The following is a 27,586-nucleotide window of genomic DNA, read 5'->3' on the forward strand; positions in this document are numbered from 1 at the left end:
GCACGAGTACATACATACATTGAGTGGTGCTTACATAACGGTAAGCTGTGGTTCTCTCAGTTTCAGGTAAAAATGGATGAGGGGGAGGAGGACAGATGGAAGAGAGGAAACTTCACTACTGCTGGAGAGAAAGAAAGGCCAGCTTTGGGAGATCCAGGGGCTGTCAGTCAGTGCGTGAAAGAAAGCATGGAGATAAAAAGGAGAGTGGAAAAAAAAAAAAGGTCAATTTAGTAGCTGTTCCGTAGCTGTCAGTCATATCAACAGAGTTTGCCCAGTTGTCATGAAATCTAAACTTTTAAACCAGAGCAGACGAGTAGTCCAAAAAAGAGAAAAAAAAAAGGAATGTGTGTGTTTTAAAGAGAGCTTTTGTCTTTTCATCATGTGAGGATGTGTGGGTTAATGAGACACACATGACCCTTACTCACTGTCTCTCTGTATCTCTCTCTGACACATGCACACACACACACACACACACACACACACACACACACACACACACACACACACACACACACACAACCAACCCGATGCCAACCTTCATCTCAGTATCTGTCCGTCTTTTTCTCACCATCATTCTGCCATCCTTCTGCTACCTGCCATTCTGTCTTTACTGCAGTGTGTGTGTGTGTGTGTGTGTGTGTGAGCAAGAGAGAGAGAGAAAGAGCAGTGATGGCATAGGAGGGGTTGTGGTGGATAATGTGTGCAAATTTGTCAGGAAGCATCCTGTTCTCTGTAACAAGCACACAACACTCTTCTGTCTCCTCTTCTGTGTGTTCCTTTTCTTTTCGCTCTCGTTCTCTCCAACGCTCCTTTTCTTACCCAAAAAAAAAAAAAAAAAAACCCTCTTTCCAAACCTTCATCTGCTCTCCATCTCCTTCATCTGTCCATCCATTCATGCATCCATCCCTCCCTTGGCTGACAGTGGTGTCGTGCAAAGAAGCTGTGAATAATTTATCCGGCTGGGTTTTTCTGCCCTGCCCTGCCCTGCTCCCCACTTTTGGCGTGCCGTGGTGCTGTGTAACATTTGGTGAAGTACACGCAACTCACACACACACACACACACACTTTCACCAAGGATGAGACCGATAACCTGCAGAGCTGTATTCATCACCCAAGGCATGTATGTTGGGTAAAACTGTAAGGTTGTTGCATTGAAACATAAGATTTAGACTAGTGGAAGACGATTGGTAACAACGTTAGGAGGTATTGAAGAGGATGTGGGCACGCCTTGCAGCCCAAAACACTTCCTAAGCTGAAAAACAAAGACGAAACAAAATTGTGTTTTCTGGATCTCGATTACACGTTATGCCTTACTCTGACAGGACACTTACACACAGACTTATGTCTGTAACTGTCTGGCCCAAATAAAGAACTGAAACTGTTTGTAAAAAAAAAAAAGCTAAATACAATTAGAAAGTGCAACTGAAACTAGGAAGGAAGATCATTTTAAAAACTATGATAACCTTGGAGTAATACATTGGGGGGGGCAAAATAAATTGATCATTCTCAAGCCCTGACCCCCAGCCTCCCTACGTGGATTTTCGCCCTTTCATACTACTCGCTACGGCGTCAATTCACACACAATCGCAAGGTAATGTAAGTCAATGGAGGCCAAACGGCATTGATAAACACGCTACAAAACGAGTATGCGTCTTGATAACACGCCAACAATGGCATACGAATTGGCGTGTCGTACATACGCCACTTCATGAGATCAGTCTGTCTATTCTTAGTAACCCGTGCAACAATGGGTCTTTGTTTTCAGACAGAGATAGACAAAAGCAGGTTTCTCATTTCTTGCCGCGACCGTCGGTTTTGCTTGCAGATTATATCAGCTGTAGCTAGCTAATGTTAGCTTAATTAGCCAACGTTAGCTCAATAAGCTAAGGTTACCTCCAATTAGTCAGTTAAAAAGAAACCAAACCACTGTGTGTTTAACTTAGGGATGCCATGGCAACCGATGTCATGTCACTCTTTCTTCAGTGTCATTTTCTAACCCTCTCAAGTGTTAAGAGCCGTCCACTCCAAGAACCATAACTATAACCATAACTATAACCATGTCATCATCCACACTGCTGAACGGAAACAATCTGTAAACAGTGGCGTCAAGCACCAACTGCATGCTCCAGATGATAATACACGATACACTAATACAGCAGATGTTGCAACTTAAGATTAAAGGAATACCTGTAGAAATATCCGACATATTCGGGAATTTGTGTACATTTTACAAACCAAAAACATAAGGTTATTGTCTATCGGCGGTCCCTGAGGACGTGCTGCCAACGCCGCTGCCTTTGCCAGGCAACAGAGGCGAAAAGAGCTCCAGAGAAGAGCAGGTGGGCGGGTGTCAGATCTGCACAGAGCACCAGAACAAAACCACTGACACATCACTGACAGTATGATAATAACATCCAAAACACAAGATTCACTCTCAGTGATTTGTGTGACATGAAAAATACTTTCAGAGTACTAATGTTTAAAAATACAAAATTACACAGAGCTAAAGGGTCACAGCCCCACCGAGTGGAAAAGTCACGCCCACGCCACTGACCCACCTGTGTGAGACAAATACACCTTCGTATTCTGGAGTGCTCTGGTTCATACATTAGTTTGATTTTAATTCTGTTTTACAAAAGCAAAAAGGAAAAGCCAATCCTTTTTATAAATGTCATCTCACTGCAGTGTCATCTGCCGTGCCACCTTGTAAATGCCGATGGATTTTGATTGGCTGTCAGTGTTTCTATCCTTCATCAAATTGCTGAAAGTGATCACAAGGATATCCTTCGCCACTGTCGTCATTACAGTTGTGGTGTTGACACCATCCACTTGAGTGATCATGATTTTAAAACTATATATTTATAGTTACCGTTATAGTTCTTGGTGTGGATGGCCCTTTATCCGTGTTATTCTTATCCTGAAGTACATGTATAATGGGATTTATTATGTTTTTATTTTTTCACTGGTATTGATATCGACTACTACATGTTGTGACATCCCTAGTTTAACTAACTGGGGTCCGTTTCAGAAAGCAGGTTTAGTGACAACTCTGAGTTTGTTAACCCTGAAATGAGGGGAACTCTGGGTTTTCCGTTTCAGAAAGGGAGGTTAATCAAACCTGAGAGAGAGGGGTAACTCCAGCCCGTTTCAGAAAGAGAGGTAACTTAACCTCAGAGTCAGTTACTATGGGAACTGAGGCTGTGAACCTAACCTGGTCGGGAGCAGGTTTTCTTCAAGAAACCTAGAGTTTCTCTCAGTCTCCCCCCTCTGACACAGTGCTCTTTCATTTCCTCATTCATTCAGTCTGTATCAGGTGCATTTTAGTGCAGTTTATCTGTATGAATAAAAAAACGTATTGGTTTATGGCAGATTATAAAACGTTTTTTTCTCAAACGTTGCATGTCCTTTTGTCGACGATCCCGTTGATGAAAAAGCTGTGTACTTCACAGAGTTTACGTCGGGAGATGATATGAGTCCCGACTAAATGTATTTTCATTTCCAGATAACCGATTTGAGAGGTATTTTCTTCACAGTCGATTAGATATGTAGATACCTTATCCGTTCTCATATCACTAACATCCACCATCGTGGACATGCTTTTACATCCCAGCAGATTCTTTGTGTCGCATTATGTGTACGGCAGTTTTCTTTACAACATTGGTGATGCGGATCATATTAGTAAAGCCACATGTATGCAGAGCCGTCAGAAGAGTGTGCCTCGCTCTGAAACATTTTTTTAAATGTTTTTGTAGTGTTCCCTGGACACAAACCAGTGAGAGCCATTAAAAAGAAATAAATGATTATAAATTATATTCTGTTAATGATCATGGTGCTGCAGCCTCAGAATGTAATTAGTAGTAGCTTGCTTTTTCGCCCACAGGATTGCACCTAAATGAAATTATAGGTGTAATACCATTCCAGTTTTCACCAGTAATATATATATTGGTTACCTGTGATTAAATATGAAATGAATACACTGTCAATGGTTACGCATTGACTCGAGCAGCAATTTCCTCTCACACCAATTCTCTCTCTTTTGCAGCAGCCGCTATGTTGCTTTTTTTTAACGAAATACATGTTCAAACTCTGTGCATGTGCGCCGACCAGTTTGTTTGTGGTTGTTACCATGGTGAATCGTAGTATCATGGCTCCATTCATGCTGCCTTTTTATTGTGGTGGTGCACGCGCTTAACTCTGAGTGAACCTACTCTGAGTTGATTGAACCAACTCAAATCAGCTGTTCTGGAACCGAAAACTCAGAGTTTCCCATCTCAGGGTAAATCAACTCAGAGATCAGGGTTAGACTCGGAGTTTGTTAAACCTCCTTCCTGAAACAGACCCCTGGTCCATTCAGGTTGCAGGTAGGTGTGCTTTCAAATCCTAAGCCTCTAATATTGACAACTCTAAAAAGAAAAACACTTTTATGTGCGTTACTGGCCTCTCTCATCTTTCCACTACCACCCATACCAGCTGACCTTACTTCACACAGATTTTGAATTCTTTCAGGCTGTAAAAATAATACTTGTGTATTCATTTGGGACTGTGCTTCAGTAGCCAATAGCCGGCTGTCGGCTGACGAAATTCTGTATTTTCCTACTCTGAATTATTGAACAAGAAAGCGCTTCACCACGCTCCTTCTTTTTACTCAATTCAAGGATGAATCCAACCAGAGGTTTCAGCCTACAGATACAATTGTTTGTGAAGTTTTTGACTCAAAGGGGATTTATAAAGTTTTCTTGGCAATCAACAAGGCTGACTGCTCACCACTTTCTGAGCCACACACACACACACACACACACACACACACATGCATTGAATGGTTGATGGTAGACTGAGATAGATGTTGATATTTTGTTGTTGATATCTACAACCTGATTATTGGTCATGGTAAATTGTAAAACCAATAAAAATAAGTCAAAATGCTGTTGTACTAGCTTGGCCTAGGATGTTGCTCCATCTGCAGTACCCATTTACATCAAAGTGGTTTGAACCAATTGATTTGACAGATGAACCGACACTTCCATGTGTTTATGTTGCAGCACAGTAAATGCACCAATGCCATGTTTCTGAACTGCTCTTTTACTGTTGAGCTTTGAACTTACCATGACCTAATAATACAGTTATATACCATGTCTGCATTCTCTTTTTTTTTTTTTTTTTTTCCTTTCATCTTTTGCAATATTTTTAACTGATCCACCAACCTGATGGCATCGAAACATGTCTCAAATACACCAGTTTTTATTGAATAAGGTGTTAGCAGCTGGTCAATAACCTCTGTCAGCAGCTTGTCTGTCAGTTTTCTCCAGTCCATGTAACAAATGCAGAAACAGACATTAATCAGGAAGGGCTCATAAACTCCAAATGGATTCTTATCAGGGTTGGATTTTCAGAATGATCAAGGACAAGGAACAAAGGAAAACAAGACTTTGAAGTCTAAAGGACAAAACGGGCGTCTAGAAAGACAAGTCAGAAAGCTCTCTTCAACCCGACACATCCTTTTTAAAACTCTCCACTATTGACTGTGTGAAAATCATGACGGACTACTGTATATGACATCAGCTGACAAATTACATGAGCGAGTCCCCTCGCTGGTAGATGATAGAAATGGACAGAGGAGGTGTGTATCATAATTTGCACACCTCCTCTGACTACTGTATGTGACATCCAGCTGTCAAATTACATGAGCGAGTCCCCTCGCTGGTAGATGGTAAAAATGGACAGAGGAGGTGTGTATCATAATTTGCGAAATGGTAAGAGCCATTTCACATGGACGACATACAGCGCTCCTCATTCTTTACTCCAGAACAGCCTGCTCCCAGCTTTTGACACACACACACACACACACACACACCATCGCTAGCACAAATTTCAATCTCCTGCCTGTTTTGTTGTATGGATAATAAATTTTATTCCAGTGTTGTCCAAGGATTCATGCTTTCTAGGACGAAGAACTAACATTAAACTTCCGTTCATTTAGTGCATTAATGTAGACTTTGAGAATTTTATGCAATTGCTGTTACAATTGACATTTTTTATCTCATCCATATATGTTCTTATATGATCGTATTTCTTTTTTAATAATGATTCTCAATAACTTGATCATTTTTTTTGTGGTTCTTTTGCATCCCCTTCAGGTGTACCAGGGCCTCGACATCATCACCAATAAGGTGACAGCTGAGGAGCGCGCCCAGTGCAGACATCACATGATCAGCTTTGTGGACCCGTTGGTTAGCAGCTACACAGTAGTGGACTTCAGGAACAAAGCTCTGGCTCTAATATCCTTTCCTAGAAACGTGTGAAAGCAGAGGAACAATGTTTTCCGTAACACATCTCCACACGCTGCCATCACCCAGTCACATCTTCCCTCCCAGATTATTAAGTGGTAACTGTAGGGAAAGAATTCTAATTGGTTGTGTGTGTGTGTGTGTGTGTGTGTGTGTGTGTGTAAGAAGATGTCATGTCCTTGTTTTGTCAGCATGTCTTGCTGCAGATGTTGCACTGAAATTGAGAAGAAAGAGATGACTAGAGACGATATTTATAGAGGAGTCCATGCACACACACACACGCTCTGGCCAGTCACACCCTCCCGCAGACACTGGCCGTCACACAGATGTGGAGAGAGGAGGCGATAACTAGAGGCTGTATTAATAGATCAGGAAGACACAGACACACACACTCTCCTCTCTCGCACACACACACACACTCACCAGTGCGGTGAGGGGCTGCGGTAGCTCCAAGAATAGGCTCAGTGCAGCGCGAGCCCGCTGGTGGGAAGAGGGAGAAATGGAAAGAGATGAATACAGATTAGTAGGGGTAGAAGCAACGTAGAGAATTTTAAACTGTAGTGCAGGAAAGAGAGACGATGGATGGAAAAAGAGGAAATCGGGGTGGGGGGAGGGGGGGGGGGGTGCCTGTGATAGTTGTTCAGGGCTGAAAAGCTCGAGAAGTTGAAAGACATAGGACCTAATGACACATCATCAGCTATCAATCCTTCACTCAACATGCCATTCACATAAACTCCCTCCTCGCCGCTGCAATCACTCTCTCTCTCTCTCTCTCTCTCTCTCTCTCTCTCTCTCTCTCTCTCCTGCTCCTTGCCTCTGCAAACACAGTGATGCAGCCCTCGTGTGTGTGTGTGTGTGTGTGTGTGTGTGTGTGTGTGTGTGTGTGAGTGAGAGATAGAGAGGAGGGAAGTGGCGGTGGCTGATGAGCCTATATCTTGTTTGACTGGTTATTTGATTATCCCTGAGTAGAGAAGGTGGGCGAGGGAGGAGGAGAGAGAAGGAATGGTGCAAGATTTGAGCTGATACGACAGAAAAGCAAAGAGTAAGGGAAATTAGGTGTGGCTCTGTCTGTGTGAGCAGGAAGGTCGTTTTAAATTCCAATCCAATATTGATATTTTTGTGTTGAGTTAGGATGTGAACCCAACTGAGTGGCTGATATTGACTTTGTGATAAAAGCACAGTATTGACTCTTGTGCCACAGCTAATGATTATTTTCATTATTAATTATCAATGAATCAATTCCTAATGTGATCTATAACATTCTGGAAGTTGTCAAAATGGGTACTAAGATTTCCCAGTTGCCCAAGTTGACATCTTCAAAATGCGTGTTTTGTCCGACCAACAATTACTATCATAGAACAATGATTCCCAACCTGGGGTTCAGGATCCCTCTAGTGCAGGGGTGGCCAACCAGTTAGGTATAAAGAGCCACAAAAAAAAACTCACCATAGCAAAAAGCCACACAACACATGCACGTCCACACTACAACAGCAACAGTGTCTTCCAGATCTAATGACAGTCATAATACATAGCAGTTTTCATAGTTTTTTTTCTCACTTAGATTGACTCAGTGGGAAACCTGACAGTCTTTGTTATCCACAATCCTTTTCAGGTCTTGCTTGAACTCGGTTGTGGCCACTCGAAGCAACTCTCTCACTCATTTGTCACTAAAGGGGCTTTCAAACAATCGGATTCAGCAGTGAAAGGGTTAACGAGGAAGGTGATCTGTGGCCGCTGTTTTTCCTCAGGTTGCAGAATCTGTCCTCAAAACTCTGCTGCATTATTTTCCATTTTAAAATAATTGGCAGTATTGGCAGATGCATTCAAATGTGTTTTTTTTTTTTACTTATCTGAAATACTGTATGTTTCAGAAAAGTTAAAAACAACAATCAACCAATGACACAGCCCCCAGCCACACAGTAAGAGCCTCACAGGAGCAGGCAAAGAAACGCATACGGCTCAAGAGCCACAGGTTCGCCACCCCTGCTCTAGTGGGTCATAGATATATCAGAGAGGTCATGAGATGAGGGGTAGGAAAGAACAAAAAGCAAACACAAATTTAAATTAAATATTTTTGTAAAATAAAGGATAGTTTAACCTCGTCAGGTCTGGAACATTTACCACACCAAATGACACCTCATACACACCTTATATTAAAATGACTACTACACTGCCCTACAAAGGCAAAAGACCTTAATTCGCCAGAGTGTGGAACTGAGAAAAATGACTTTAAAGTTATCTTAATGTCCTGACAATTGAGTTATAGGTATAATATTGTAATTTTCACATTTTGTAGTGTATACCTGTATTAATCTATCTACGAAAAAAAATTTGAACTCAAATTTGACCTTTGACCCTTTTTCGTAAGTTACGGTATTCTGCCTTAGCATTGCCCACAAAATGACAATAGGTCATACCAAGGCAAAAGACCTTAACTTCTATTTTATAGCACAATGTTATGATAACAATGATAACTTTTACTTAAAATGTAAGCAATATTAATCCTATTGGGCTCACTATGATGAAAATGGCTTCACATTTATCAACATCATATAAAAATGATTAGAGGTCGACCGATTAATCGGCCGGCCGATTTTTGGCAATTTTTTACATAATCGGCATCGGCCAGTATCAAGCCGATTAATAAGCAGGCGCATCTGCGGGCAGCCTAGTGTTAAAAACATGAATAGGCGATGTCGGTACACGATCCGTTCTGCCTGCACGATCCGTTCTGCACATGCGCAAAATGTTCGCGCATGCGCGGTTGTACGAGGATTTACGACACTGCACGATCTGTTCCACGCTTCCGGTCAACAGCCAAGCTAACGTTAGTTTAGCTAACAGCTAATTCGGCTAACTGCTAGCTGAGACAGCATGTAATAACTTTAAAAGACCCTCAAAATAAAACTTGAAAATAAACGTTGACATATATAACAAACACCTAACATATATAACAGCTGTTACGTCAGTTCTACTTTACTTGTGCTCATTTAAAATACAATCACTCAATACTTGTCTTTATTGTTATTACTGTGAAGTCTTAATTTAGCTGTAGCCTGCTTTTCCCATTACGTTTGAGTTAACGTTATTTTAGACTGAATCTAGCTGTCAGCTAGCGGTTAGCCGAATTAGCTGTTAGCTAAACTAACGTTAGCTTCCCGGTGGAGGCTAGCCATAGGCTAGCGTGGAACAGATCGTGCAGGTCGTATGGATACGTAAAACAGTATTATCTTGCGCATGTGCAGAACGGATCGTGCAGGCAGAACGGATCGTGTACCGACAGGCGACATTTTTTACAGCGCGCCCAGACCAGCTGCCTCCAGCCCCTCCCCTCGTGAATTCTTGCGCAGTGTGTCTCGCGCAGCCACTTCAGGTTCAGACGCTACCGTTAGCAGTAGCATGTTGCTGGTGTTCTTGCCTTGGGATTAACTGTACTAATAAAACCGTACAAAACACCGCGGCTACACCGCTGTGAAAGCTCCCCGAATATCATTTATCAGAGTCTGGTTGTTACCCCTTTCCGTGGCAGTCTCATCCACTCCTATAATGGAGTTAACTGGAGCTAACCGCTAACGGAGCTAATCGTTGCTAACAGAGCCTTCAGTTCTCCGTTCCTGTAGGCTATCCATTAACTGTATCTATGGACTCGAGCACGAATAAAACCCTTAATTTTATTAAATTGGCTGGATGAGTTTTAAATTACAACTAAGAGTTGTTTGAATGACAGAAATCTGCTCAGATAAGATCCTAATGAGGTCAACAGGACATGTAGGCTAACAGTAGGGTCCCCAAAACACAGTTAAAACACTTACAAATGAACAACGATCTAACAAACAAGGTGAACAAGAATTGACTTTAGATAGCCATAGCCTTATGTGATTCAACAGGAGTTAGGAGGAAATAGTGTTGAGATTAATAATATGTCACTTTGTGTGAAGCAGATTTGTATTCTCAGAAGTTTAATAAATGCTGATAAGTGCACTAAACTTTATTTTTTCATTGAAAGGTTTATTTGACAATTTTATTTTCTTCTTACCTGTTTTGTTTATTTTATATATTTTTCATACATTATTTATACAATATAGGCTACAGTATGTTTTTACATTATACATTTTTAAATGAAGTATAGGCTACAAGTGTAGATTGGTGAAGTGTTTAATAAATGTTTTTGTTGAGAAATTCTGTGTATATTAGTGTTACATTTTATCTTTCAAATAGAGGTTTAAAAACAAGCACATATCGGCCAAATATTGGCCAAAATAAATCAGCAGCATTAATCGGCAATCGGCTGACTCAGATTTCTAAAGATCGGCATCGGCCAGAGAAAACCCATATTGGTCGACCTCTAAAAATGATATATCAATAAGTTTTTTTCTGTATTTCATACTCATACTACCACACAGGCAGTCGCATGATTGATTCACACACACTGACAGACGTCAGAATTAAGCATGAGAGTGTTTTGATGTTTTAATGCATATAAAGCATGTTCTTCTGTTTGGATATGAGGCACTAATTTAGACTCATTGCAAGAATGAAGACGTGAACATAAAGATGCCGTTCACCTGCAGATCATTCACGTGCATATTAAGTAGCCATGTTGGTTTGTTTTGTTCTTATAATACATTCATAGATGCTCTGCAGAGAGGATGGTTAGTTTAGCCAGCAGTTAACTTCACAAGAATTTGTCCACATTTCAAGATTTGTGGCAAACTAAGATAAACAGTTAGACTACAAAACGACAGCTTTTGTTTTAGCTTGTTTGTCAAAATTCGCTATTTAGAGTAGAGAAGAGCTGTGTTTGTGTAAACAGCGCGGTGGAAGAGAGTGGACTGCGCCCAGACAGAGATTGAACTATATCGCTTCCTACATGTGTATGCCTGTAGACAGATGAGTGGGTATTAATGCGTATTTACTTTTAGGTTTTATTGTAGCCTACTTACAGTAACGAGTGTAGCGGTATTTTTCCCAGTCAGGTACATGTGCTGCGCGTCAGGGTCGTCCTCTGCTGTGTGTGTGTGTGTGTGTGTGTGCGTGTGCGTGTGCGTGCAGCGCGGGCAGCGCATTTACAGAGTACCTTAACTCAATTTGAGCATTCTGAAGCACCATGAAACAAAAACAAAGAACCGTAACTGATGTTACGGTATTCTGCCTTGTTTTCTCTACGGCTTTTGAAGTTACGGCAAAGATAACACACAATTTTCTCCCCAAAACAATAAAATTGACTCAAGATATTTGTCCACATGATAAAGCAGATCTTTAATATTCCAAAAATGACAATAACTCATTTTCGACCAAAACTGAGTTACGGTCTTTGCACGGCAGTACAAGAGTCAGCCACACTGCTCTCAGTTACCGTATATGCTGACAAGAAGAAAGAAATCCACAGAGTAAATACATTGATCTTAATACTGCTGTTGCAGTCCTCTTTATAATGTTACAGTCTATTATTGACCTCAAGTGTTATTGTTTTTGTTTATCAAGTATTCAATCCAAATTTTATTTGTCACATACACAATCATACACAGTACATTGTGCAGCGAAATTCATCGTGTACCTGTTCCGGCTCAATAAAAACAATAACAATAAAATCCATAAAAATAGTAATATACAACACAATAGATGTTCAGTATCCTGCTGAGGCTTTTCTTTTATGGGCCACATACTGTTTGATGCCTGGAATCATTAAAAGGAGCAATTCCAGCATGTTAAGGTTCTTGGTTTAATGTTTAGCAGCACTTCTGTCATGATATATGATTCAATTTTCCCTTTTCTAAACATTTTCACGTTAAATATTCTGAAACAAACCTACTCCCACATAAAATGAGACTGCCAACCCAATGCCACATTAATGTATAGGCTTTGTTCCCATTTATTTTCTATGGAACTATAGTTTGTAGAACTTGAATTCTTGTTCTGTGTGTCTGTTCACTTGAATGTTTACTATTATTTGAACACTTTATTTTAAGTAGGAACACTCTGAAAATCAGGACTCAATTTTATGCCTAATCTGTATTCTCACTGTATTCTTGAATGTGCGTATAATATAAATCTGCCATTTAACACATTCCTTTGAAAATTACAGTAGACATTGAAGGCCCAAGGACTTGTTTTGCAATTTACCAAAATGTGACTTACATCCTCTTAAAGTGACAGATTGAATTACAACCGGCTGGACTTGCTTTTATGCCATTACGATGTGAATGCCATGAGCTCAACAGATCATTTCAAAATGGGTTTAGTTGTAGTGCATTCATAAAAAACTGTCAAAATTAGAAACAGGTGAAACCACCCTGGAATTCATGTACATAAAATGTGCACAGATCGGTTTCCTCCTTAACACCCTCCAACATAGGTGACATGCACAGCAGAAACAGACTGCCGGTCGTTGTAGGAGGAACAAACTATTACATTGAGTCTCTGCTGTGGAGAGTCCTGCTGGATACAGGAGTGAGTGCAATTCAAGTACACCTCCTTTCATCCTCTATGCCGCTTTGACACTGTTTATCTCATGATGTATTAAATTCTTCTTTCTCTTCAATTACTTGTTTATGCGTAAAAACAAGCACTGCATTAGGCTACAATGTATGCTGCCTTCAGGGTTTAATAATGTAGTATCAAAAGTAGGAGTATATTAGGGGCATTTGAAGGCAGCTTGGGCCAACTCTAAATCGCTGATTGAAATGTGTCTTACAGCAGGAGAACGAGGAGCCAGGGGACGGAGGAGATGGAGCTCCAAACAGGAAGCTGGAGCTGGAGAAACTGGGAGGAGCTGAGTTACATAAACGACTGGCAGAGGTGGACCCCAAAATGGCTGCCATGTTGCACCCCAATGATAAACGCAAGATAGCCAGGTGATACTGCGGGTATTTTCTTCAAAACTAACTTTTATATATATATATATATATATATATATATATATATATATATATATTTATATATATATATATATATATATATATATATATATATATATATATATATATATATATATATATAAAACTCTTGAGTTTCTTTTATAGTACAAAATATTTGTGTTTCTCCCAATATCCAAACACACCCAAAATGAAGTTATTAAGTTATATTATGTAACAGTGAGAGCCCCCACCAACTGTATTCTTGCCCGCTAGTGTAAATGCCCAAAAACAAAATACTGAAAATCATCTAAATTAAAACATGAGTATTATTTATAGTGTTAAATATGAAAATATTTTCACTTTGTTCAAGTTACATTGCATTGGAACCATAATTCTCTGTTATTTACATATTTTAACACTGCTACATGTTTTAATGCTAGTGCCTCGACTCAACATCATTTATATAAGGATAGAATCGGGAAAATGCTTCTTCCATCTTTGGGATAATATGGCGTGTAGTGTTTGTGGGTGGGTCTCCTGGGCTCGATGGTGTTTTTTGCCCCCAACGGCTCCTTCCAGGCAGCGCTGCGATCGTTGCCTTTAAGGCACCTAACCCTAACCATAACCAGTGCCTAATCCTAGTGCCTTCCAGGCAGCGCTGCCTGGAAGTAGCATTTGGGGGCAAAAAAAAAAACGATAAACGTCTCCTGGACAGTTGTTTGTGTCTATGCGAGTGGCTCACAATATTGTTGAGTTTTCTCATGTTGTGTACAAAGTCCTGAAGGGCCCAGGCTGACAGTCACAGTTTCTGGCCTCCACCCAGTCCACACTGACAGGATGAGTGCCTGTGTGTGTACACACAGCTTGATGAGTAGCAGTCAGCGCACTCTGGTCTTTTGTGCGAGCAAGTTAGGTTAGCCTGTTCTTCTGGATGACAGGAGATGACAAGAATCATCTTTTCTTCATAACCTCAGAGTGCAGCGAGGCACGGCCAAAGGGTCTGGTTTGGATTTGAATTGATCTGAAAAGTTAGTTTAGCCCTGGCTGAATGTTAACTGTGTGCTGGTGGACTCATACAAGAGTATCTTGTTTCATCAAAATGTATTGTTTTATTTCTTTTTCTTACCTGTTACCGTGTTACCACACTCAAACTAGACTCTAAATTTGTGCCTAAGAAGAGGCACTGGATTTAATGGATGAGTGGATGTTAACTCTAAATCTAATCTACCCACTGAGGCCTGACATACAGGGACTGGAATGTAAAATCATAGTATACTGAAGATCATAGACATTTGAATCAAACAAAATAGAAAAATAAGAAAATAGTTTACACAGTGGAAATTTTGACTTATTGTTTTATTCAACCATAACATCTCTGCTTGTATGTTTGTTATCTACAGAAGTCTTCAAATCCATGAGGAGACAGGCGTCTCCCATAGCCGCTGGCTGGAGGAGCAAAGGGAGCAGGAGGGAGGCGATGGGCTGGGGGGGCCGCTGAGATACCCAGACCCCTGCATCTTCTGGCTGCATGCTGAAATGGACGGTGAGGAGGGGGGAAGGATTTCCTTTTTACTGCTATTTATCAAAATAGCATAAATGACAATGTTGCTATGGGAGCTTCAGCGCAGCATTAACTAATTGTTTACGTTTGTTATATTTCTCCCGCTATGTTCCCCTCCAGCTCTAGACAAGCGGTTGGATGCTCGTGTAGATGATATGTTGTCTGCCGGACTCATAGAGGAGCTTAGAGACTTCCATGTTCGCTACAATCAGCAGAAAGTCCAGGATGACAGGTAGCAAATCAGCTGCAAAACACTTCCACCCTCCTAAAGGGACAAAATCAACCTGATCCTGAATTACAATCTTTTAGTGCTGTCAAATGTTTGCTTAAGGCAAAAACATTGGGATTCAAGGATATAGTTTGCCAGTTGTTCTATTTTTGTAATAAGGGGAATCTTGTGAAAGTAAATCAGGGTTCATACGTTTTGAAAAAACCTGGAAAAGTTATGGAATTTGAAAAATGCAAATTCCAGGCCTGGAAAGGTTTTGGAAACATAAAAAGACCCAGAAAGTTTTGGAAAAGTCATGGAATTGTTTTTAAACTTGCAAACAGAATTTGATGTGTAAAATCAGCGCAGTTCTCCTTTAACACCCATTGGGGAATGTTGCGTTATCCTCCCTTCACAAAGCCAAAACATGTTGCTACATATGGCTTGTGTTTCTAGCAAGTCATCTAGCAAATCTTTTACCTTTTTTTTATTGCAAAATCTACCTAAAAGATGCAAAGTGGGATTTGAAATCGGTTATGTGGGCCAAAAACGTACCTCATACTTTGCTTTGGTGCTGTTGTCATTGCTATTGAGCATTATGAGGTGGCCTGAGGATTCAGTGTCTCTGCAACATGTTCAAGATCACATTCTCATCTTCATATCTAAATGAATGCTCCAGACATTCAGAATGGATCCAGACTTAACTCTTCTCTTCCATGCAACTAGAGCAATAGGAGTGATGTGAACTTGGTCAAGCAGCAATCCAGTTATTTATTTCTCCTTCCCAGTCTGACAGGTCACTCTGTTCTGTATGCTATCGTTTCCCAAAGGCCTGCAAACTAGTTTAGATTCAGCCTACTCTGTTGCGAGTTAAGTTCAGATGGGACTGATATTTCTTGTGGTTATTAATAATTGCAGAGATAAGCCCCCTTCATAGGACATTAGCACTAACAGGGGAGTCTGGTGATTGGTGCTTATTACCTCAGGGCCTCACACTAAACGGACATTCTAGTGGCCCTGGAACAAATGACTCGCAGTGCTATGTAGTCGGTTACATATGCTTTTTTAAGATAACGTTAACGTGATCCAGTTTGATATTTTGTCTTTAACACAATTACCAAGTTGTCCCTGACATTTCCTTAACAGTAATCTCATGACCAGTTGCACGCTGGACCTACGTCATCAGTGGTACGGATCCACTGTTTCCTACAGTACACTGTGGGTGGTGTGGTGTGGCAGTGTCTCTGGGTTACCATGGTGCATGGATTTAGCATTTGCTTCGTAATAATTACAGCCACAGGACCAATTTTACAAAAAATCCTATTTAAATAAGAATTTTCTGTGTCCTGTATGTGACATGAAGCATTTATAAGCATGCGTGTGGGCCTCACTGATGGCTGAAACAGACAGGCTGTGGGTCTCTCTTGGCAGCAGATATTGATATTGTATGTGTGTGTGATGGGGTGTGGCTGTGGGGAGTTGATGCATTGGTGGAACGGTGCCCATGAAGCTGCCAATTCCCTTCTTTCGTCCCTCCTTTCTTTCATCACCCCATCACCCCATCCCACCTCATGCACCAGCAGCCGCTCCCCCCCTCCCCCCACTCTCTCTCTCTCTCTCTCTCTCTCTCTCTCTCTCTCTCTCTCTCTCTCTCTCTGTCTCTCTCCATCTCTGCCACTATTGCCCTCTCAGCAATCTGATCTGATTCTCTCTCCTTTACCCTCATGTCTCCATCCCCGGCTGGCTACTGTGGCCAGACATCAAGGACAAATCTCTCCCTCCCTTCCTCTGTCTTTCTTTTTCTCCCTCCATTGACTCTATATTTCCTGTGCTCTGTTGCTATTCTCAAATTTCTGTCTCTGCCCGTCTAGCCAGATTTATTTTTGTTATTTCCTCTCTTGTTTCTCCTACAAGTGTAAGTGAAGGACTAAGAATAGTAATTATTTTTATTATAATGGTTGTTGTTTCTACAGTGTGTTTAAAAAGCACATTAAAGCTCTCAACAAAGTGACAAAATTGATAGCAAAACTGGTGAACCAGATGAGGATGAAAAACTCACAACTAATAATGATCAGAAACTGTGCAGATCATTGTACAATCATTGTGTGATATTATCTGAAGAAATGCAATGAAATTACAATTTTAAGCTGTGCTATTTTCTTTTAATCAGGCCTACGGGAATATGGCAGAAAGTTCTCTAAAATTACAATTTAATTGTACTTTGAGTATTTATCAGTCATGTAAACAGGGACATGAACAGATAATGCGCTCTGAACATAAACAAACAGCATCCATTGTATTTTAATGATTTGTGATTGCCATCCATAAATCAGTTTGGAAAAAAAAAGGTCAGATTCAGACTTTTTCTTCAGTATCTATCTATACATTGCGAACAGGATCTGCTGGTATCCTATAGTATAGCTGTTGTAAGTTCAATATTCAAACATTTGGTGTGGTTTATCATTATTTACTAGGATTTGTTGGGCAGTACAGGGTATTGATGATATATAATCATGATATGATATTGAAGTCTGGTTCTCGTGTTCTATGGATAACTGAAGAAATGAAGAGAAAGAGAGATTTTAGATTTTCATAAAAAAAAAAAACAATCAACACTCCAAACCAATTTTTCATCCATCTGGGCCTTCTGTCATTATAAACACGACCTCCAGTTTCTACAGAGAAACTACTGAAGACACTGTTGTAATTCCATTAAATAGGTGATTTTTCATTCATCAAGTCAACTGTTATGCTAGAATTTTCTTGTAGCAGTAAAAAAAAAAAAAAAAGGCCACCACGGCTGACCCCTACTGTTTTTGCAATCACTCCAAATTCAGAAAAGGTTCCGGTCATTGAACTTAACACGTATACCAATTCTAGAGCTATTACTAAAATCTGAAAAGGGACAGTCTGGGCCAGAACATGCAGCGATGCTCAAATTGGGGTGATATGGTCTGACATTGATGGAAATATTCTGTCTTCTCTGACGAGGTAACCAGTGGGCTTCTGCCCTAACCTGATGTCATCTAGGGTCCCTCTGCCACTGCCATTCAGGGTTTTTTTTTGTTTTTTTTTTAATGTCATTCTGTCACTTTGTCCCCTGGAGGGCTTCACATCTGCTCAGACTGATTCTTTGTTCAGGGAGGGAAGGACAGATAGAGGAGGAGGAGGAGAAATGAGTCACCACAGGGTGTCTAGAAATGTCACGTTGGAGACGGAAACTTAAAAAAATAAAATGTACGGATAAAGTTTCCTTTCCTTTTACTCTCCTCTCCTCTTCTCTGATTTTCTCTCTCTCCTCTCCTCTTCTTTTCTCTCCTCTTTTTTCACTCCTCTCCTCTCCTCTCGTGGTTAATTTTTAATTAAGAAAGTACCTTTTTGTCTATTTGACAAGTTTTGTTGTGTTTTATTTTTATTTCATTTAGGTTTTATTTTTCTAGACTTGTTTTTGATTTTCGTGATTGTGTTTCTTCTTTGAAAATGGTTCACTAAAGGGACTTTGAAAAGCAAACCTCTCCTCTCTCCAGTCAGAACTATCAACAGGGGATTTTCCAGTCGATCGGTTTTAAGGAGTTTCACGACTACCTGACGGCTCCTGGAAGCAGCACTCAGCAGGAGAAGGACACACTACGAGACAAAGGTCAGAGAAATACCTGATCAAAGTTACAGAGATGGATTTAGATTCACCGACAGTTGGTGGACCGGTTGACGGATCGACCAGAATAATCTATTTAAAGATTTTTTTCTCCTGTCTCTCCTTCATCTTTGACAGCCTCCTTCTTTTTTTTTTTTTTTAACTCTTTCTAGGTATAGAAGCTTTGAAGATTGCTACGAGGCGTTACGCCCGCAAACAGAATAAATGGGTCCGTAACCGCTTCCTTAAACGTGAGTGGCCTTTACCTACCTCATGCAGTATGGGTTTGATGTGTGTGTGTTTGTCCTCCACAGTCCACTTCCTTAGCAATCAGCACTCTCTTTAACAAGATGAGATGCATGCACTACATTAGATGCACAATAGGCAAGGCAAGGCAAGGCAATTTTATTATTATTATTATTATTGTATAGCACATTTCAGCAGCGGTGCAATTCAATGTGCTTTACATAAAACATTAAAACACAGTTAGAAGTTAATACAAAATTAAAAATAGTTAATACAAAATTAAAAGCAATTCATACATAATTAAAAACTGATTAAATACAGGAATAAAATAATAAAATTACAGTGCAGTGCAAAGAATGAAACAAAGGCAGTATCGAAAAGAAAGGTGTTCAGCCTTGATTTAAAAGAGCTGAGCGTAGGTGCCGATCTACAGTTTACCGGAAGTTTGTTCCAAAGTTTGTTCCAGATACAATAAGCCTCTCAGACACCGTATTGTGTTCCAGCGTACAGAGTGTAGCGCGCGTGTGTTTGTATTCATGGGTCTGTGTGCACAGCAGGATTGGGGCAAAGTCACTTTCAAAACAATCATTACATGAAGCTGTGTTTTTTTTTTGTTGTTGTATAATTTGCCAACAAATGAGAACACCAGCTCAGTTTTGTAGGCAATATTCAAATGAGTTTATTTTTAGTCACTCATCACACCTTTTGTGTTGAGCTGTTTAAAGGTCGATTTAAATTGAAAACCTTTTAGTTGAAACTGCATTTTTTTCTTCTTCATCACTTTCCTAAGGATTCACTTTTTACAAAACATTTATGGCCTTCTTTATATTTTCACATCAGTAAAGGAATAGTTTAACATTTAGGAAATAAGCTTTATTGCTGAGAGTTAGATCCGAATATAGATACTACTCTTATGTCTTTATACTTAATATGAAACTACAGCCGGGAGACAGTTAGCTTAGTGTAGCATAAAGACTGGAAGCAGGAGAAAACAGCTGGTCTGGTTCTGTCCAAAGGTAACAGAATCTGCCTAACCGCACCCCTGAAGCTCACTAATTAACACCTTATATCGTGTTTGTTGAATCCGTATAATAACTTAAATAACTTAACTTATAAAAACTTAAATGATGTTGTTGTCTTTTACAAGGGTTTGTGTGCCCACAGTCAGTCTAATTGTTTCCCGTGTGTAAGCTAACTGACTATACCTTCAAATTTAGCTTACATGTATTAGTGCTATAGACCTTATAATCTAACTCTCAGCAAGAAACCAAAGAAGAATTACTCCTTTTTAATGGTTTCTTATTTTTCTAACAAAAACTTCAATACTCAAAATGGCATGTTGATTTGAAAACCGTAGAAATAAAAGAGCATTTGGTTGCACTGTATATTTAAATTGTGAAACCAGATTACTTTATTTACTGGCACAACATTGGATTTGATATTATGCAGCGTGTGTGAGCTGCTGTGACGTAATAGAGGTGATGATGTTTCAAGATCCATCCCCAGTATACACCTGCAGCTAAGACCCTTGGATGCTTTTTTTCCCCAGCACCAAGTCCCATGTGGCACCAAATGCATAGCAATGAACTATAGTGGTTGCTTCTGGCACTGCAGAACGGATAAATGTACCCAACACAGCCTAGATCAACCAGTGTTTGGCAGGTGGTGATTTCCCACCCAGGTCGCAACCCCTGGAAGTCAGACGTGTTTCAAAATGTATATAAAGGCTGTGTGTGTTTCTGTGAAAACTTGACCTCTGTGTCCCACCAGTAGTATGCCCTGTAGTAACCCGGCCTCCTAATCCTGTTAGGCCCAAGTGGCTTAGGCCACGCCAGGCCCTAAACCTCAATACCCCTCTTTCTGACTGCCCGCTGCACGCACCATATGGTCTTCATCACATGTGTCCCTGCGCTTTTACATATGCAATAATCTGTCTGAAATTGTCTGTGCTTTTGCACATGCATGTGTTTCTGTCTGCGTGTGTTGTAACCACCCTTAAAGACCCTGCTTAGACTTAATTCCGAACAATTTGCAAGACAGGTCTCTGCAAAATCGGGCCGTACAGTACAAGTGGTAGCAGATGAGAGCAACTGTCTTTGCTGTCTGAAACTCTCTATCCCATGATGTCTCTCAGGAATTACTTAGTAGTAAAGCACTGGTCACATGCTGGCACGTCTCCAAAATCATCCAACGTACTATGAAAATGTCCATATGGCAGTATTGTTGTGTTTACGGAATATTCAAGAGTCCATTTTTTTAATGACCGTTATTATGAAATCACATTTTATTTACTGCCTCTGTTGTAGAGATTTGGGTTATGTGTACTCTGGCAAGAACAACATTCAGTGATGACAAGGAGAAAGAACAGCTTTCCAAACAGAGTACCATGAAAGTGTCCAAGTCAGTGTTGTGTTTGCAGAATCTGCAAAGGTCTTAGTGTTAGGGGGAAATTTTGTTGTCAACCTGGGTTTTAGTGGGCGTTCAGGCAGAGATCAGTCCTGCATTAAGAAAATGCGAAATTGAGGGCATGTTGCTTCAGGTACCAGTCAGATGATGAAACACGATCCAGAAAGTTCCGTCTGACTAATAGAGCCATGAGTTTAAAGGCATTTCGGCTGCCGAACACAATGGTTTATGGATAATATAATGAATGGTTTTACAGCTTTCTTTTACTGCAAAATTCACATATATACATATAATGATATCACAGTGACAATCATTTTATCTTTTGTCGTGACACTCTGGTTGATCTGAGCAATGAGCATGAGCTCTTTACAGCTTTCAAAAAAGCATTGAACTGAAACCATCTCAAACAGTCGTCTTGAGACCGACTGTAAGTAAACTCGGAAAGTAGTTCCCTGGAAATCCATGTAGCTACCATAGTGAACTGCATAGTAGGGACTACATCTTTAGTATGATTTCTGTTAAATTGGAGTATTTTGTAAGGCAGTAGGAGGCTGGGCTCCTTTGACCCAACAAACATTATTCTTGCTGGAATCCATGTTACCCAAATTTCTATATCTGAGTGTGTGAGTAAAATGTAATGTTAAATACTGCAATTTTCCTGTAATCATAGTCCCCCCGGATCATAGTCCCACATGTTAATACTTCAGACAGCCTTGTACTTGTGCCCTCCTCTGGATGGGATTACCCTAACCCAGGGTTTTGCTCTATAACCCCGCTCATCCGGCCTTTCTGTCTGCATCGTCCACGTTCACCTTGCTCCCTTGCTGTGACTGCTGACCTCTTTTCTGTTCCGTCTGAGCCACACACACACACACACACACACACACACACACACACACACACAGATGCCGGCAAGCCTCAGCTGAGCAGGCTAATCTCTTGAAGCATTACAGACTCGCCAGGAATTCATCCCGACCACACAAACTCTGGCAACAGGGTCACTGGAGGCTAGGCAGACCAACCCCATGCATGGGTCAATGGGAAAGACAAATTGGAGATGACGGAGGGCCTTAGTCAGGCAAACACAATGAAGTCGGTTAGAGAAGCTAGAAAATGACCTAAACCGCCTATGTAAATATACAGAACGCAGTAGCGCGTGCCTCGAAGGTACAAGTTTAACCTAGTTTGACAGTTCACAGATTTCGGCAGCGACTGTCAGTGAGGGAGCGGGTGGGCATTCAGTGTCTTAAATACTTTTCTTCTTTTACTGGGTACGTGGTTCTTGGTGGACTCAACTTTGGTTGCTGTGGGGATTGAAGCACCAGGTCAGCCAGCTCAAATTAAATCAAGCTTAATTGGTCTTGCCTTTAAGTGCGTCTGTATGTGAGTGTAAGCTTATATTGTTTGTGTGTGTGTGTGTGTGTGTGTGTGTGTGTGTGTGTGTGTAGATATGGGAGAATGGTTAATTCGTAGATTTAATTACCCATACAGAAAAAGGTAATTTGAGGTTATATTAATGTTAATAAGTGCCACATTTAATGCGGAGGTTGCCAGCCCCCTCAGAGGTTTTTTTGTTTTTTAATTCCCCCAAAGACATGCACACCAGCACACACACACTGCCTGTAGCCAGGATACGCAGTTTTGCTTGACTGAGGCCCTGTGAGTGTTAAGTAACAGTGATGTCAGTATCTTTTAGTCCCAACTGAATGAGTGAAGTGAGTGAGTGAGTGAGTGAAAGGATAGAAGGAGGGACACAGAGAGAGACAGGAACAACACATGGGTAGCTGGGTGGATGGAGAGGAAAGGTAATCTGATCTAGCTGGCCCAACAGGTGTGGGGCGAGTTTACACCCGTGTTTTCTAGCAAGTGCGAAGCTTTCATGTACATATACACACAAATGCAACCTCCTCCAGTGGGGATAAAGTCAAGTCAGGGTTGTGGTCGCCATAACGACCTTTCTGTCAACTCCACTAGGTGGAACGAGACAAGAGAGGGCTGGAGAAGATGAGAATGACACAGAGGGTTAAAAGGAGATGCAGTATATTAAGTACCTTTCCATCCATCCACATCCTGCGTATCCACAGGGGGACAGAGTTTTTAGGTTATAGGGCTGGCCCCAGGCCCTGCCAAAAATAGTAGGTGTGTCTGAGGAGCAACATACTTGGTTAGTGTCCAGACAGAGGCTCTCGCTGCATGTTACCACCCGCTCTATCACTAAAGCGTCTAATTAAAACACCACAGGGTACATGTGAATCAGAAGAGACAAAGTCATTCATTAACAAAACACAATTACCATCTTAGTTGAAAAGCAGCAATGGCATGCCATGATGTACTGTATCAGAGTTAGTGTTGCTCAATAAATTGTTATCTCACATTCTCTTGTATATATTTATACAAAGGGCGTTGAGGTAGTTGGAAAAACACACAATTCACATTTTAATGAAAACAAAATTGTCAGACGTTTGCTGAACACTTACACCTGTATTGATTTGTTTGGCCACTTGGGGGCAGCAGAAAAAGCTATAAACACAACATTGACATAATATCACCTTTTAGAGTAATATGGCAAAAGTTGCTTATGTACACATCTAGCAGAAACGGAGCAACATTTGGAGACATGGTAGTGTCCACCTGATGAATATAAGTCGGGTAATTAGCTCTGTTTTTTGGTCTCTACCAACTCCTGAGGAAAAAATCTGGCTGCTAATGCTACTAGCTAGTTGCTAGCTTTGTCTGTCTACCTTTCAGTGCTGGGATGGTAGTGTATCAAGGTTTTTGTGCCTTTAGTCTAAAAGCATCTGCCTGCTGCGTCAGAAGACGACGCTATAAGAGCGGTGAGAGGGAACCAAACAGTAAAGCTGCCAAACATTGAGCTAAAAGACGCTAGAATGCTCTGTATCTTCGGCCCTATCTTGCACCCGGCGCAGCGCAAAGCCCGACGCAAGTGTCTTGGCTAGTTTAAGCCTGACGCAGTTGTCAGTTTCCCGTCCAGTGCCCACGTCGTTTAAATAGCAAATGCACCTGTGCCCATCTGTGCGTCCATCAGCGTGCTTACAGGGAGGTGTGTTCAGGTGCATTCTTGGCGTGTTGCTATCTTGAGCCAGCGGAAAGTGATCGTGCCATTGACCAACAAAAACTTGGTCTAAAGTCAATAACGCAGCATTTCATTGTTATTTTAATGCCTGCTTCACCTCGTGGAGTTTTGGTGGGATAGTTCTCGCGCCATATATGATCTGCTCGCGCGCTTTCACTTCACACACAAGCAGATCAGTTTCTTCTCCTGAAAAATCTCTCCTTCCTGCTTAGCAAATCCACCATCATAATAGCAGTGCGCCAAGGTACAAATGCGCCTGGCTTTTAAAGGGAATGGGAGATGACACTCTGATTGGTTTATTGCATGTTATGCCCAAAACACACCTATGATTAATTAAGTACAGCTCTTTCGAACCATGCGCCTGGCGCACGGACCATTTTTTCCGCCATTAAACTAGCAAAAAATTGATTCGTACACGCCCTTAACGCACCTGCGCCAGGCACTTCACGCCAATGCGCTTAGATCATTAAAATGGAGCCCCTAGAGTGAAGGAGAAGAAGCTGCATAATGGAGGGTGGTGTGTAAGTACAGATAATAGATAGTCGCAGCCCACCAAACAGAAAGATCAAATTAATCATCAATTCGGCCTAATCTACAGAAATATCCTTCACCTATACTTGACCTGCTGCAGAAATGTCAAACATGAACAACAGACAAAAAAGGAGGTAAGGGAGACAAAAAGTGGAAGAGGAACTATAAGGAAAGAGGAAGGAGGCTGTTGAGTGAATAGAGGCAGCTGTCTTGTTCCAGTGTGGACGACGGCCAAAGAAGCACAGCTGTGCCGGGGGGACGCTGAACTGAGACTGGTAGTTCAGTTTTTATAGCAAAGCACACACAGGCGCACATCCTCACTCAACAAACACAAGGATGATGCAGCAAATGACTCCTGTTTGTTGCAACAGGTGGAATACTGTTTCACACACACACACACACACACACACACACTGACGAGCAGCTGCCCGGCAACAGGAGATGCTCTTTCTTGTTGGCAAAGCGATCTCCCCTGTGTGCTTGAAAGGCAACGCTCGCTTGTGTGTGTGTGTGTGTGTGTGTGTGTGTGTGTGTGTGTGTGTCAACCACCCTGCTCTTTGTCCCTTCAGCGTTTCTTATCAAACCTCATTCACTACAGTGTGGATTAGCAGAGTTAAATTTCTCCGGATCCCAAACAAGAATGGTGAGGGGAGGGGGAGGGCTTGCCATCCAGCATCTGGCAACCCACCAGTCACTATTACCCTTTTATTTACCACTCTGCCCAGTGGGAGGTTGGTGGCTGCAAAAGGGAATTGGGGGGGATTGTTGAGTGATATAAAAGAACAAAGTAAGGAGAGGGAGATAATGGCAACAGGAGGGCACCTGGCGAGGTGAAGTATTTATTAGAGCACCTAAAGGAGAGAGCTCCAACTCTGCATCTGGTATAGGTATGCCAGGTGACGCTCGCCACCACCACCTGCCTGCTATTGTGCTACAAACACAAAAGACTTCCCCTCTGACACACAGAGAAACACACACACAGTAACCACACCAGTGAAACCTGAGGCTTTGATTAACAGTCACTGCTGTTTTTAAAAAACACACACTAACAAATTGACTGTACAAACACACATGCCAGAGAGTTTTGGGATTAGACGTGTGTACGGAGAAAACGCAAGCAAAATGGTGCAGGAGTGCTTAGAAGGATCTTAGTGTTTATTTTTGCTCTTGTCAGCAATTCAATTAAGCAAAGCTGGCATGGACAAGAAATGCATGGAATACATCACATGTTTAAGTGGCTGAGCATAAATTAAACCAACAGTATGCTAATTTAGACTAGAGGGACTTGGGATGTGGCATGTGCCAAAGACCAGGCCAAATTTAAAGTTTAAGAGCTCTAAGATGTGGCTGTGTGAAGACTCATTGTTCCCACACACACTCATTCCTCTGACAGAGTCAATACAGTTAGTTGTACAGATGACCAGTTATACAGTTACCGCTCTGTATTTCTCTGTAATGACGGAGTCCCAGACCGTTCCCAGCAGAGTTAGAAACTCCAGTCTATTGGGCGTCTGCTGCCCTCAACTCCACAGTTCAGTCTGTGTGTGGAAAGGATTAAGCCATAATTGCATTGTGTCTTACAGGTTAATGGGATTCATTTACATGAGTATGTGCTCTTATTTTATGAAAAACTGCTCCCGACTAGATTCAGCTTTGTGCCTTTTTTGGGGGGGAATTTTTAGCCATGTTAGCAGGGTGGCTCTGTTAATTACAATGTCGGTCGATCAGTGGGTCGGTCCACCCCTGTTGTCACGACTGAAATATCTCAACAACTATTTGATGGCTTACCTAGATATTTTGTACATTCATGGTCTCCAGAGGATGAATCCTACTGACTTTGCTCCAGACAGTGCCATTTCTCCAATACTTTGGTAAATGACCATACCCCTACTATTTAGTGCTAACTAGCAAATGTTAGCATGCTAACTAACATAAACTAAGATGGTGAACATGATAAACTTTATACCTCCTAAAAATCAGCATTAAACTGTGTTATTGGGAGCATGTTAGCACGCTGAAGTTAGCATTTAGCTCAAAACATCGCTGTGTCGAAGAGCTGCGAGCGTGACTGTTGACTCTTAAACTAGATTAATGCTTGGCTGAAGGGGTAAACAGAAGTCCTGACGTACATACCCATAGCATAGATTTTTATTTAGTTTGATTTGAGTTCAGTGTTCTATTTCACCCATTTATATCACCACTGCGGCACTAAACGGGTGTATCAAACATGATAAAAAGTATAAACAATGAATAATGTGAGGACAAACGGCGTAGCTCCAGAGCTTACCTTAACCCAAGCTGAGCAATCCCAGTTCTTGCATTCCCCATGTGGTATCTCCATTGCTGTTGTAAATGTAGTAAAAAAAATTATTTTCTGCTCACATATTTTACTTATTTTATAACTCTATTAGATACTCTAAATGTATTATGTATACATACAATTTTATTTTTTATTTTTTATTTGTTTGTTTACACAGTTCTCTACACACCCTCATTTCCTGTGCATCTGTGTGTCTTCAATCAATGAAGGGCAGTGGCTCTTGATGCAGACAGACAGACAGACAGACAGATCCACAGACAGATCCACAGACAGACAAGCAAGGCAGGGACTGGTGCTGCTGTTTAGTGCTGAGGCCTGGCCTGGAGACTGCTGACTGATGCAAAATAGAAACACAGGGGTGGAATAGTTAGAAGAAGGGAGAGAGAATGAGAGAGTGAGTGAAAGCTGAAGCCTGAGAGAGAGAGAGAGAGAGAGAGAGAGAAGG

The 27,586-nt window shown here is 41.2% G+C and overlaps 1 protein-coding gene across 1 annotated transcript in view; it reads left to right on the forward strand.

Annotated features, from left to right (window-relative positions):
• trit1 (tRNA isopentenyltransferase 1) overlaps window positions 1-27,586 on the forward strand; it is a 40,546-nt gene that overhangs the window by 9,001 nt on the left and 3,959 nt on the right. Inside the window, 7 exon segments of the mRNA XM_031287165.2 lie at window positions 6,135-6,275; window positions 12,636-12,734; window positions 12,981-13,138; window positions 14,542-14,684; window positions 14,823-14,934; window positions 18,438-18,550; window positions 18,718-18,795. Of these exon segments, the coding sequence (XP_031143025.1) occupies window positions 6,135-6,275; window positions 12,636-12,734; window positions 12,981-13,138; window positions 14,542-14,684; window positions 14,823-14,934; window positions 18,438-18,550; window positions 18,718-18,795 (844 nt within the window).

Source organism: Sander lucioperca, chromosome 16 (assembly GCF_008315115.2).
Source record: "Sander lucioperca isolate FBNREF2018 chromosome 16, SLUC_FBN_1.2, whole genome shotgun sequence".
NCBI lineage: Eukaryota > Metazoa > Chordata > Actinopteri > Perciformes > Percidae > Sander > Sander lucioperca.